Source organism: Nansenia antarctica (assembly GCF_963989245.1).
Source record: "Nansenia antarctica genome assembly, chromosome: 7".
Taxonomy (NCBI): domain Eukaryota; kingdom Metazoa; phylum Chordata; class Actinopteri; order Argentiniformes; family Microstomatidae; genus Nansenia; species Nansenia antarctica.
Window position 1 is genome coordinate 52,394,325 of NC_137677.1, and position 13,108 is coordinate 52,407,432.

The 13,108-nt window shown below is 42.4% G+C and overlaps 1 protein-coding gene across 1 annotated transcript; it reads right to left on the reverse strand.

The window, feature by feature from the left end:
- Positions 1–269: 269 nt before the first annotated feature.
- On the reverse strand, positions 270–12,452 carry LOC308162008 (guanylate-binding protein 1-like; the record flags this gene model as incomplete). The annotated part of the gene is made up of 9 exons (XM_080536093.1): positions 270–930; positions 1,494–1,596; positions 2,040–2,252; positions 2,404–2,684; positions 3,173–3,418; positions 8,108–8,319; positions 11,714–11,823; positions 11,968–12,095; positions 12,281–12,452. The coding sequence occupies 9 exons, from the start codon at positions 12,450–12,452 to the stop codon at positions 530–532; spliced, it is 1,866 nt and encodes a 621-aa protein (XP_080392219.1). The 3' UTR covers positions 270–529.
- Between the last annotated feature and the right edge of the window lie 656 nt (positions 12,453–13,108).

Below are 13,108 nucleotides of genomic sequence, written 5' to 3' on the forward strand. Positions count from 1 at the left end.
AGCCCCAGGACTTGAGGATGTTTTCTTGGCCTAATGGTAGACGCTTGTGTTTTCTACATGGGTCTGGGAAGACCCAGGTTCAAACCGTCTCAGTCACATACCGAGGATTCCATACTTAATAACCGTGAGTGGACGTTTGAAAGGACAAAACATTAGCAGATTCAAAGTACATTAAAATGTTTTTATTAATGAATCCATCGATACATGTATAGCAATCTGAGATTGGTTCTGCCTCTATTCTGTAGGCGCTGTTGTCAAGTGGCACTCTGAGATTGCACAAAAGAGAAGTGTGTTCCAGGTAAAATATATTATATGATTATGAAGATCATTAAGAACATACACACCCATAACAAATGTGATGCCTCCATATTTTAGAGCTAAACAAGCATACTGTAGGCAGAGGAGGAGTCTCACTAAGAATGTACATTTATCATGAAGTCATTGGGAGAGGAGACAGTGGAATGCCTCTTTTAGCCATTATACCATGTAAACAAAGAAAACTAGCCTCCACTGTCATTGAAGTACAGAGTCACTTGGACATGCTCTTCATCATCTTGTATTGGAAAAAAGAGTTTGCGACGGTGCCTGCAATCTCCGATACAGGTCTGACAACTGACAGGACCTTATCCATGAAACCTGACTTCGCAGCGCTGTTGGTCTTCTCGAGCTCATCGATCTCCTGTTTCATCATCTCAGCCTTCTCCTTGTGGCCCTTCTCCAATAGGTCTTTCTGTTCCTGCATCTTGCTGTCCATAGCCCTGGAGAATTCCCTCTGCTCCTGGTCAAGCTCCGCCTTCATCTTTTCCTCCATCTGCCTCATCCTCTCTTCATGACTCCGGCGGTGTTCCTCCATGGTGCGCTCCATCTCCGCCTGTTTCTCCTCCACAGCTTTCTTCTCCTGTTCCAGCACGGCCGCTCGCTTCAACTCCTCTGGTTGATCCCAAAGGGAGAGAAGGAGAATATATGGAAACTCACTGGGCTACTCAGTTCAGTTCCGCCTCCCATAAAGGTAACCTACTCTATAACATTTCAGTTCAGTAAAATGGCATTTTACCCTGAGGGAAATTTGAGTTCGGCAGTAAATAGAACAAATTAACTAAAACTACCAAACAGTGGTCCGGGCAGATGGATAGCTGTTTTAGGGTGTAATTCAAATTCTTATTGAATATGATCCCATCATGACACTTGTGATCTGACAAGAGTTTCTCGGGGCTTAAAACCTTGGAATGAAACAGCCTAACCATAGCCTGAGTCTCAATAATCAATTTTTACATTCTCAGTTTGGATATTTGTAGACATAACATGGGTGATCCAAGGAGAAGTTAGACTTGTTAGAGTAGTTAAAGCATGGGTTTTAGCTCGGTGGGGTAATACAGTCTTGCAACACACGAAACGCCAGGTCAGAATCTGGTCTGTCAAGTATCTACTGTACACAAAGCTGGTGTAATTATATAATTTGATATGACCATATGAATGAAAGGGAAATAGCTTACCCTGTAACTGTTTCTCAATTTCAGTTAGTTTCTTGTCGGCCTGTAGGATGGAGTTGGACTCTGCAGTTTTCTCTCTCAGGAACACCTCCAGGACCTCCTCAGCCTACAGAACACAACACATATTAATTAGGACTTCATATTCGTAACCAGAGTAGAATGCCATTGCGCAGGTTTGTCAGAGCTGTGGGCAAGTCAGTCAGGCAAGCGCTTGTCATGTTTCCTCCTCACAAATTGTTCCTTTCAGTTATTTCCTACATGGTCCATCGAGTAGGTAGTACAGTCATGGCAGCAGGCACATCACACACCTGTCCCAATTGTTGAGAGACAGCTAAGTGGCCAATCAAGTAATTATTTGGAGCTATAAAGGATTCCTCTCATAATATTATAATAATTGTATTCGTAAAATGCCCCAAATCTTTAACGAGTATTCATATTGTCCAAGTATTCCGCACACCCCTAGTAATTACATTTAATAACCTATGAATTACTGAAGGACTGAGAAATCTGTGTAACTATTCAAGTTCAACAAAGACACCATGTTCTTACCCTGACTCCTTTGTTGGGCTCTGAGCGGTACTGTGCCACGATGTTGTCATGGTCACCGCAGTAAAGCTCGTATCCCCCTGGGTTGGCGTAGACCCCCTCCTGGATCTTCTTGGCCACCGGAGCAGACAGCTTGGTCAGCAGATCGTTACACTTGTTCTCTGAGACCTCCTCATTCCTGATGACAAGTTCAGCGTGGAGCTTTACAATACCCTCCTGAAAGAGACGAGCATTTTTAGAGCTACGAGAAAGTACTTGAGAACTATGCTGTTTTTACATTGTTGTGCTTGGTTTGAGAGCATGTATGTGGTGTGTGTGTGTGTGTGTGTACACACATGTGCATGCTAGCCAGATGCAGTTCTCTTACTGCCAGGGTCTTCAAGAAGTCTCCGTGTTCGTCTTTGAAGGATCTGGTCATGAACTCTTTGGTGGCCCGGTGGTTTGAGCGGAGGTGGTGCTCTGACATCTGGTCCATGTCCACAGGGAACAAAGCCTTCACCTGCTCCATGCCTCCCTGGTACACCTTCAGGCCCTCCTCCACAGCAGCCTGGTTCTCTATCTGAGCCATGGCCAGCACTGCATTCTCCAGACAGGGCACGGCACCGGATGCTATGGTCTCCACATACGTCTTCACCAGGTGGCTCAGCACTGCACGTCAGAGGAGGGGCGACCCACACAGAAATGGGTAAATAACGGTATAGCTTTTGATCCTTGACTGTGGGGAGCATGCAGTATCTGACCTGTAGAGAGAGCTACAGGACTGTGGTGGAGTGTGGGTGGTGGGATAATTTGTTGTCGGCAGGTGCTAATTATCCCATTACCAAAGGCGGTTACAGTGTGTGTTTGCTTCAATCCTCAGTAGAAGGCTGGGAGAGACAAACAACTGTTGAACTGGGACCAGATACGCAGTTGAGCTCAGCTCTATGGCTAGGCTTGCTGTGGTGTCATTAGTTTAGAGGGGTGAGTGTAACCGAGGTGAAATGGTAAAACTCACTCCTCAAGTCCAAATTATCCCACCACCCACACTCCCCCACAGTGCTGTAGCTCCCTCTACAGGCCAGATGCTGCATGCTCTCCACATTGACCAACACATGAATAAAGTAATAAAGTTGCATCTGTGCAGGTATCTGACTCACTCCTCCCAGTGACTCGGTGCCCTCCTTTGACGGTTTTCACCCTGCTCCCCTGGAATATGTGGCAACAGAAGGCTTCCACCACCTTCTGGAAGCCTGGACTCAGCTCCTTCTCGTCCAGGGTCTCCAGGAGGGGCATGTTCTCAGGAGTGGTGGGGGTCGGGAACACAAAACACTTCCGCTTGGGGAAAAAGGTCCTGATGCACTCTCGGGGGAGGTTGTAGTCATTGATCTTCCGATTACATTTACCTGCAGGATTTAGCATGACTGAGTATTGAAAAACAAAACAACAACAACAACAACAACAACAACAGAGATGTCATGACAATTTCAGGGGAATGCAAGCGATAGAAAACAAAACATGATAATACAATATTTGGGGATAAGTATTGGAAATGTTAAATAAATGCAAATGTATTGGTCAGGGACTTTGAGCTATTTGACCAAAGCGGGGAAAATAATAATAATAAGTATACCACCAATAACAATACTGTTCCTACTACTACGTAGTTGAACCAAACTGTTGGAGTGTAGAGCTAAAAGAAGACAAAACAACAGTTTGGTTCAATTTAATTAAATGTTTCCTTTTCAGTCCTTTTTAGCCACAACTAGAGAGCATCAGTAACTATGGCAGAATGAATGACCATGATTAGACCATAGGTGGCGCTATAATAACCAAAAGTAAATAATTAACTTCAGAATGCTGGCATTTCCACTCCGTTGGATGAAAATGTATGAAACTTTTTTGCCTCAAAAACCCATAAGGTCCGCCATGATGGATTTTTCTGCAGTGGTGCACGTCTCTCTATAGCAGGGGTCGGCAATTAGGTTTGGCCTCGGGCCATTTTTTTTTTGAGCCACTAGATGGCGGGCCCGAACTTTTTTTTTTTTTTTTTTTTTTTTTTTTCTAACACCAGGGGAGCCACCCCTCCTAAATTTCGTTGTTTGGTACCTGTACTGTAGCAATGACAATAAAGACCATTCATTCATTCCATTAATTCATTCATAAGTAATTGATTGTTAAAAAATGTGACACATTCTAATGCTTTGACTTTTCTTTCGAAAAATGTACACATCGCTAGTCAACTAACACAGCTTGTTTTGTGAGCCTGCTAACAATGTAAAGTAGTGTTGTAGTTAACTAGGTAACAATGTAAAGTAGTGTTGTAGTTAACTAGGTAACAATGTAAAGTAGTGTTCTAGTTAACTAGGTAACAATGTAAAGTAGTGTTGTAGTTAACTAGGTAACAATGTAAAGTAGTGTTGTAGTTAACTAGGTAACAATGTAAAGTAGTGTTGTAGTTAACTAGGTAACAATGTAAAGTAGTGTTCTAGTTAACTAGGTAACAATGTAAAGTAGTGTTCTAGTTAACTAGGTAACAATGTAAAGTAGTGTTGTAGTTAACTAGGTAACAATGTAAAGTAGTGTTGTAGTTAACTAGGTAACAATGTAAAGTAGTGTTGTAGTTAACTAGGTAACAATGTAAAGTAGTGTTGTAGTTAACTAGGTAACAATGTAAAGTAGTGTTGTAGTTAACTAGGTAGCAGTCCAATCCATTACGTTGCAGTATTTTGGCTTGACTAGCAAGTTTGTGTTGTGATTCTCAACAACGTTGAAACGTAGTTTCACCCTTTTCCATAGTTTTGAATAATAAATGTGTGGACTGACGATGTAGCGCAGCCTAGCTTATTCTAATAATTATTTAACATACTTTCATTCTGAATAATTCCCCCCTCCTCCCAGACAAGGTCACATTATTATTGGATTGGTTGTTTGCCTGCCGGGTGAAGTTAGCTAAACATTTAACCTGCTAACTAGCAAGAGAAACATCATGTCACTCTCCAAAGGTGTAAAGAGGAAAGTTGACGGTGAAAACAGGGCATTTAAAGAGGAATGGACAGCGAACTATAATGTTCATCCTACCTGGTTTCATCAACGCAAAGCCGTTGTGAGACTCACATCTTCCGTGCTCACAATGTTCCCTTTCTATACATGCGAGTCGTCCTTTTCCTCAATGAATGTGATAAAGACGCACGAGAGGAATCGATTGATGCAAAAAAAAACTTGAGAACTGCCTGCGGATTAAAGTGACGTCCATATAACCAGATATCAAGCAAATACTGACCGATGGGAGATACCACTTTTCACATTAAGTGAGTACCAAGCCTGTCGTTATTGTATTTAATAACCTAATTGTATTTTGTATATTTTGAATGAATGGCTCATTGTAATTATTATCCCTAATAGCGTGTTTGCTCTGTCGTTTCAGGAGCATAGGCCTATGCACCACCACCCCTCGCATAAGCGGATTACTTTTCTTTCTTTTCTTTTTTTCACCGATTTTGTTGTCAATGTTTTTCAGAATATTAAACTGAATTTGCTTTGTTACTGTTCATATGTGTGTTGCAGTCACATATACGTAAACATTACGTTTGAATTATTTACTGAGCTGGTGTTATTTTTTTCAAACCACACACGGCTATTTCAGCACTACACGTTGTCCACCTACTTATGATTCACTATGAGGGGTTCAGCGTCAGTGCGCTTCGGTGCACCCCGCTGCCTGATTGTCTGTCCCTGTGTCATTCACTCTCAACATGGATAAAAGTACAATAAGCATTATTCAGGTGGAGGTAGATTCTCTATTCGGACATTATAGGCGCTATATGTGGGACTGTCGGTCGGATATTGTAGTAAAAAAAAAAAAAAAAAAAAGTGGATTCTCCAAATATTCTGCTGGGCCAAATATTATTGGTGATGGGCCAGCAATGGCCCGCGGGCCGCCTATTGCCGACCCCTGCTCTATAGGGTGTTCAGGGATAAGAGATCCATTCCAAGACGGCAGAGAAAATGATATGGAAAAAAAAAAGTTATTGGGTCCGAATTTTCAAATTCAAATTTTCAAATTCTCATGGATTTTGCTCTGCTAGGTAAAGTCCCTGACCAAAAATGCTATAAATGTGCATGCCACAACTAGAGAGCATCAGTAACAATGCCAGAAATAATTACCATGATCAGACCATAGGGGGTGCTATAATAACAAATAGAAAATCAAGTCACTTCACAATGCTGGCATTTCTACCCCGAAAATGTATGAAACTTGGTACATATCTGTCTTTCCTCATGGGGAACATATTTGCCTCAAGAACCCACAATGCCACCACAATGTATTCAGATTGGGTCCGAAATTGTATATGAACATGCGTGGTGCACGTCTCTCTACAGGGTGTTAAAGGATAAGAGATCCATTTAAAGATATCAGAGAAAATTATATGAAAAGAAAACAATTTATTTTTTAAATGCTCTGAGAATTTGCCCTGCTACGTCAATATTTATGGCAGTCGACAGGCTGATAGTAACACATTGTAGTGCCCTCTATGTCGAAGCATTTGAAGATATCTAAAAAAAACAAGGACATTACAGATGTTTGACATTTTCAATGTTTGACATTTTTGAAATTGTCGACACGTCTGTGACGTTTTGTGTGGTCATCCCACCCACCGCCATCAGCCTCCACCCGCTCAGTCGCTCTGCATGTACAGTAGCCTTCCTACAGGGGTTTTGATAAATCATGGGCTCCCTGCCATATTGTATACTTCTATGTTGTGGTAGTTTAACTACAGAGGCAGGGAGGGAGCTCTACAGGGAGGCAGGGAGCTCGACAGAGCAGAGCCATCCAATTAAGCCAAGCTTAAACGCATCACTATTTTCATGAAATAAATGTCTGAACCATAGTCGCTAGTACTCACTTATTCTCTGTTGTTACTGTTTTAAATTCCCATGACTGAACTATAAAACTCCCATGATTAACTACATATTCTAGTAAAAGTGCATTGTGTTGCATCTGTGTCTGAAATCTGCTGCCCGTCTGCTCCCCTCCACTCACCGCCGTGACCACATCACCCCTGTCCTCCAAAACAGACACTGGCTCCCGGTCAAATTCAGGATCCAATTCAAAATCCTACTCACCACTTACAAAGCCATCAACAATCTGGCCCCCTCCTACCTTGCCGACCCCGTCCCCCTCCACACCCCCTCCCGTTGCCTCAGGTCTGAAGACCAAACCACCCTCAAGACCACCAGACCAAGCTCCAGACCTGGGGTGATAGGGCCTTTTCAGCCACAGCCCCGTCCCTCTGGGACGCCCTCCCTTACGCCCTTTATTTTCCTTTTTCAATGTACTATATTGCTCTAAGTTGGGGGCGGGTGGGATTGGAAGGGGGATGGGATGGGGAGTGTTTTTTGTTTTAAAAAAAAGTTGTATTTATATTTATATTGTCCATTGTATGTTTTCTATCTTGTCCTTCAATAAAAATATTATTGGAAAAAAAGTTGTGAGATCTGATCAATATAATGTGGCATGTCTGAGTTTTCAGCTGTGGGTAATGTTTTGGAATGTGATGTTGATAAAGCTATGGCAACCATATGGTTGAGATAGGTCGAGTGACATAAGGTTTGATTCACAGCTACTGGGGGAGGGAGAACTCTGTAAGTTGTTGTCTGAAGGCCATATTCTTTCATATATGTGCAGGAGGCAAGCTGCCACACACGTATGTGTGTGCAGGGTGACAGGCAACAGACAATTTGGGATCTACTTTGTTAATTTGGGATCCCTCCTCTGTAAAGACTAAACATCTGATCTTGCTGAATAAACACCACCCTTTCTGCCAAAATCGCAGCATATCCGTGTTGGTAGTTAATTGTACAATTAATTAATTAAAATAAATGTTATCATTCCAGGGTTTTATTGCATGTTATTCAGTAACAGTCAGAGGCAAGATTATCATTGTTCAACCTCTTTGCATATGTAAGTATAACTTTATCATCACATATTTTGTGTATATGATATGGACAAACTATAGTGTAGCTCATTTTGCAATATTCTAGAGAAAGCCACTGGATGCTGTTGTGTGTTACTGGGTATGAAAAAAAGTCACCTTTCTTGAGTTGCAGTGCGTACTCCAAATAACCATCTTCATTGACGTCTCTGCCATCGATGTGGAGCTGCAGGGTGAAGTCTCTCACGGCCCACACAAAGTCAGGGAAGAACTGAACAAACTGGCCAACCGCTCCCTCCTCCTCATCCTCAGAGGATGAAGCTCCGCTGGAGGCCTTCACCTTGATCTTCTCCGTCAGCTCTGTCACATACCTGGGCTACGTTGAGGATCTTTGGACAGGAGATTCAAGTTCTACAGCCTACAAGGCTACAGACCCCTGTCTGGCTACACAGTTTGGTTAACCTGTTTGAAAGTTTTCAAAACCACCATTGTGGCACCAAAAATTATATTGATTTTAGAATGTTGTTGTTATGGGACTGTCCTGGTGCCAAGATGTCCTACAGAGACGTATGCACCTCCATTGTAGTGTGAAGCACGTCTCAGAACCATGATATCGGAAACACAGTTTGAGGAAAACACAGTTTGAGATTTGAGGTTTTCAAGAGTGCCATTTTGGCACCAAAGGTTACATTAATATTAGAATGTTGTTGTTGTGGAACTGTCCCATTGCCCAGAAGGAGGATCATTTGTCAGGTTTCCAGATAGTGTGTAACAGTCTGCAAATAACACATTATATAAAGCAACAATTGTTTCACTTTCAGTTTGACTGGACAGACTCCACCCTCCTCCCTGCACAACTAAGCACTGTGTTGTAACATGTAGGGCCGGTTTCAGAGACAAGGCTTAAGCCTAGTCCTGGACTAAATCACACTTTCAATGTAAAATCTCCATTGAAGATGTTTTTTAGTCTAGGATTAGGCTTAAGCCTTGTCTGTGAAACCGGCCCGTAGTGTTGTAACCATAGCTTTGCTCTGCGTCGTTTGGAGCTGTGAGAACACGCATTTGAAGTCGCTCCCAGAGCAAACAACCAACGCATGCTCCGCTTGAAAAGGGTGGTTTCGCTCCGATTAGAAACTACGCATCGAGGCTGTCCATAGGAAAACAACAGCACATGCGTGTTGATCTGGATAAGAGCGGGACGAACGGGCAATTTTCAATTGAATGAATGAATGAATGGTCTTTATTGTCATTGATATAGTACAGGTACCAAACAACGACATTTGGGAGGGGGGGCTCCCCTGGTGCTAGGAAAGAAAAAAAACAAGAAGGGAAAGGAGCTGGGGGGTATTCCACGAAGCTCGATAAAGTTCTACGCCTCGATAAAGTTCTAAGCCTCGAAAATGTTAGCTTGCGTTCGGTGCCATCAATGTGGCTCAAATAATTCGCTGCTTGGTTGAGCTCCTTCTGAGTCAGATATAATTTGCCTGGTCGCGACCAGGCTAAAACACAGGCTATGGTAAGACGCGCGTCAAAAAAGGCTCACAGGCGGAAACTAAACCCCGAACGAGAGTTCCTCATGTGTCTTTTAGGAAATATTAGTTCCCACTTCAAATAATTTGATATTTTGAAAGTGTGATAGATAGATCGATAGATCAATAAATAAAAGAGTGTAAAAAAAAAGTAATTATGTCAACTTGCATTGCTGCCATCTCAGCGTCTGGCTGGTGCAGTGGTTAAGGCAGCCAGTGTCGGTTCCAAAGGTTGTGTGTTCGAGACTTGACTAAGTCATTCTTTTTTCTTTTTTTTTACATTTAACCGAAGCCTTCATGCAAATCGATTTACAACATATATATATATATATATCTGTCTAAGTGAATCATCTATCCTTCAGTAATCGTAAGAAAAAATAATCTATGCCAAATCCAGGGTCTAGTTTAAGAACATAATTTACGCAGAAAGGCTTTAAACACCATTGTAATCGTGTCAGTTCTTGTAAATTAGCCTGCACCATCATTTTATAGCCTATATACTTACTATTACTATATTTTAGATGAGATTTTAGATTAGATTCAGACAACGAAATGCAGTAAAAAGTGCGTCCGAAGAGGGATTTGAACCACATCTAAAAATGACGAATAAATCCTATGGCAGCGGTCGGTACCACTAGGCCATTGTGGCGTTATGACGGTTTGTAGCCTGCTGCTGATATCACCACAGTAGTAATATTCATTTATTAAAATATGAACATATAACAATAACTGGGGCTAGTATGACCTACGCATTTAATCTGTCAGCAATTTCTTGCCAAACCATTTCCCTCGCCTTGTTAATTGCGGCAGTATTGCACTATTTTACATCTTATTTTTCCGTCTTCATAAAAATCAATAATTCGGAATGCTGCGCAAATGTAGTACCCCTGCAGAGTGGAGTATCTTCATTTCGACAGATCGACTCTTCGGGGCTGCGTATGTCTGCGTGCACGCGCCCATATCGAAGATTTGTAAGCCTGTCTTCTGTGAACACTGATGACACAAGGCTGATCCTCGTTCGAGGAATCACCTGAGGCTTGAATTCCAATCTCGAGTTGCCTGAGCGCCGCATTTATTTATATCGCCGCTATACTGATCCACCTTTAGTGGAATGGGGCCCAGGTTTACATAAATAAAGGCTATGTACACTATCCACTATACTATACTGTACAAATAAAACACTGTGCTGTACTCTATGCTATGCTATACCTATTCTAACATTTCCTATTCTCTGCAACCTTATGTACCCTAGGGTTGTCATATTGCACATAGTGTTATTGCACATTCATTTAAAGTGTCGCAGTTTGCAGGCTTGAAATGTACACATTTGTGCCTCAGCACTACACCTGATTTTCAATCCAGCAGCTGCCATCAATCCGTCCAGACTGTCCAGGGCCCAGAACCTAGGTCTTTGCTGTGTTCAGGGCCTGGATGGCCCTGGGGTAGAAGCTGAGCTTCAGTCTGTTTGTCCTTGCGAACATGGTCCTGTACTGCCTGTTCGAGGGCAGCCGAGCAAAGTGTTCGTACCCAGGGTGCGATGGGTCTCTGGAGATCTTGGAGGAATTGTTCTGACTAATCAACTACCACGTCTGTTGCTTCGATTGCGTATGTTACTTCGTTTACATAAAGGGCTGTGAGAACGCAAATCAGAGAAATAATTTATGCAACAATGTTGCAATCTCATCCACTTGCTCCAGGTCATGATTTAGACCTTCATGTGAGAACATGACCTCACCTTATCCCCCCCCCCCTCCTTACCATGTGACCATTACAGGTCCATAGGGCAGAAAGCCATAAACAGATTATTATTTGAGAATTATGTCTCAATAGGAGGGGCAGCAGAGTTGGTAAAGGGAGGCAATTGAAGTTTCAAAACTTCATCCAGGAAGGGCCACATTCACTCAGGATTTGACCATAAAGATGTAGATGTCGTTTTACATGTTGCTGGCCACACTGAAAATGTGCATTGTTAACTGGTCCTCTGTGGCTCAGATGGTAGAGCATGGACACATTTACATCTACACTGTGGTTATGTTTATCTGGCCAATGTCACTAACCACTAACTATAAGCATTTTTAAACAAAGAACATTTATTTTGGATGTGGCTGAACTGTCCCTTTAACTCTAATCTAACTCACACTTTAACCAAATTGTATCTCATTCTCAACTTTCACTGGGTTGGGCTGTCCCAAGGATCCCAGAGGTCACTGCGACTGATGATGAGACCAAAGGATACTGCAGGTTCTCCACAGCCTGGTTGTCGATGGTCCCTCGACTGTTGTAGACCAGGGTGCTGCTCAGCAGGATGGCCAGGCAGAAGATCCAGCCATCGTTCCTGGAGTCTCCCTGGAACTCACAATGATCATGTGATCTCAAATAAAATACAATGTATCTCATAAAAGTAATCAAAAACGCATACACACACACGCACACGCACGCGCACCAAACCTCAGGTACTTTTGTTTTTCACACACACACGCACACGCACACCTTCTCCACGTCCCCCAGCCCCTCTGTGTCCAGCAGCACCAGAGTGACGTTAGGTTCGTTGGGGTGAGGCACACACCACATCCAGATGCCCTTAGTCTTGGACTGGATGGTGGCTCCCAGGGCAAAACCTAAATCAACATTTTATTCATGAATTGTCATTTATTTATCAATTTGTACCATTCATTGTAATTCATCCAAATTAAATAAATATCTACTGGTGGAAATACTGGTAATACATCATTATATAGGCCTATTGTTGGGCACTGAGGTCCAAACCAAACTTAAATGCGATATGTACTGTATCTCATCTCACCATCTCTCTTCCCGGCCAGCTTGTTCATGAGATATGACTTGCCGGTGCGGTACAGACCGACCACCGACACCACTACGACCGGCTGGGTCAGTCTCTCCAGGTACCCGCTGGCCTCCGGGACGACACGGAGCTCGCCCTCCGCGTTTTCGACGAGGCACATCGGTGAATCCATGGTCTGGAAACTCTCAACAACAGTAAATCTAGCAGATGATACGAAAATAAAAAGAATGTGAGTTGATCGAGTCTGATTCAACGGTTAGAATATTTCAGTGTTTATCGGTAAAAAAAACACAGCCCACTAACCCATGATGGATGTATGTTTATCTTGTAGATAGTACTAGTTATTTGTCTGTATTATCTTGTAGATAGTACTAGTTTTTTTTGTCTGTCTTACATGTAACGATGAATTGAGAATCAAGGACCCCAATTGAAATAAGCCAGTGGCTTTCTTGGGTTTTTATCCTGTTAGTTGACCTTGTATGTAATATGTACTTTCATGTACCTACTTCTGCAAATCTTCTAATAAAGTTTTCAATCAATCAATCAATCAATCAAACCATCAACACACTCTCTGTTGAACAACTCCCTCCCCCTGGCCACTGTGGTCAATCCAATTTAATCTTTGAGTAGTTTACACAATGGTCAATGTGATTAATGTGCACAGTACACCCTATTGTTCACTATCACTGTCATGTTCTTATATAATGATTTACTCACGTAAAGAAGCTGAATCGAGGGGATCTGTCCAGATGCTCAGACGCGCAGTATTTATAGGCTTCAACACTGAAAGTGAAAGTATACAATCCACGAATTATTTATTTGTATTGC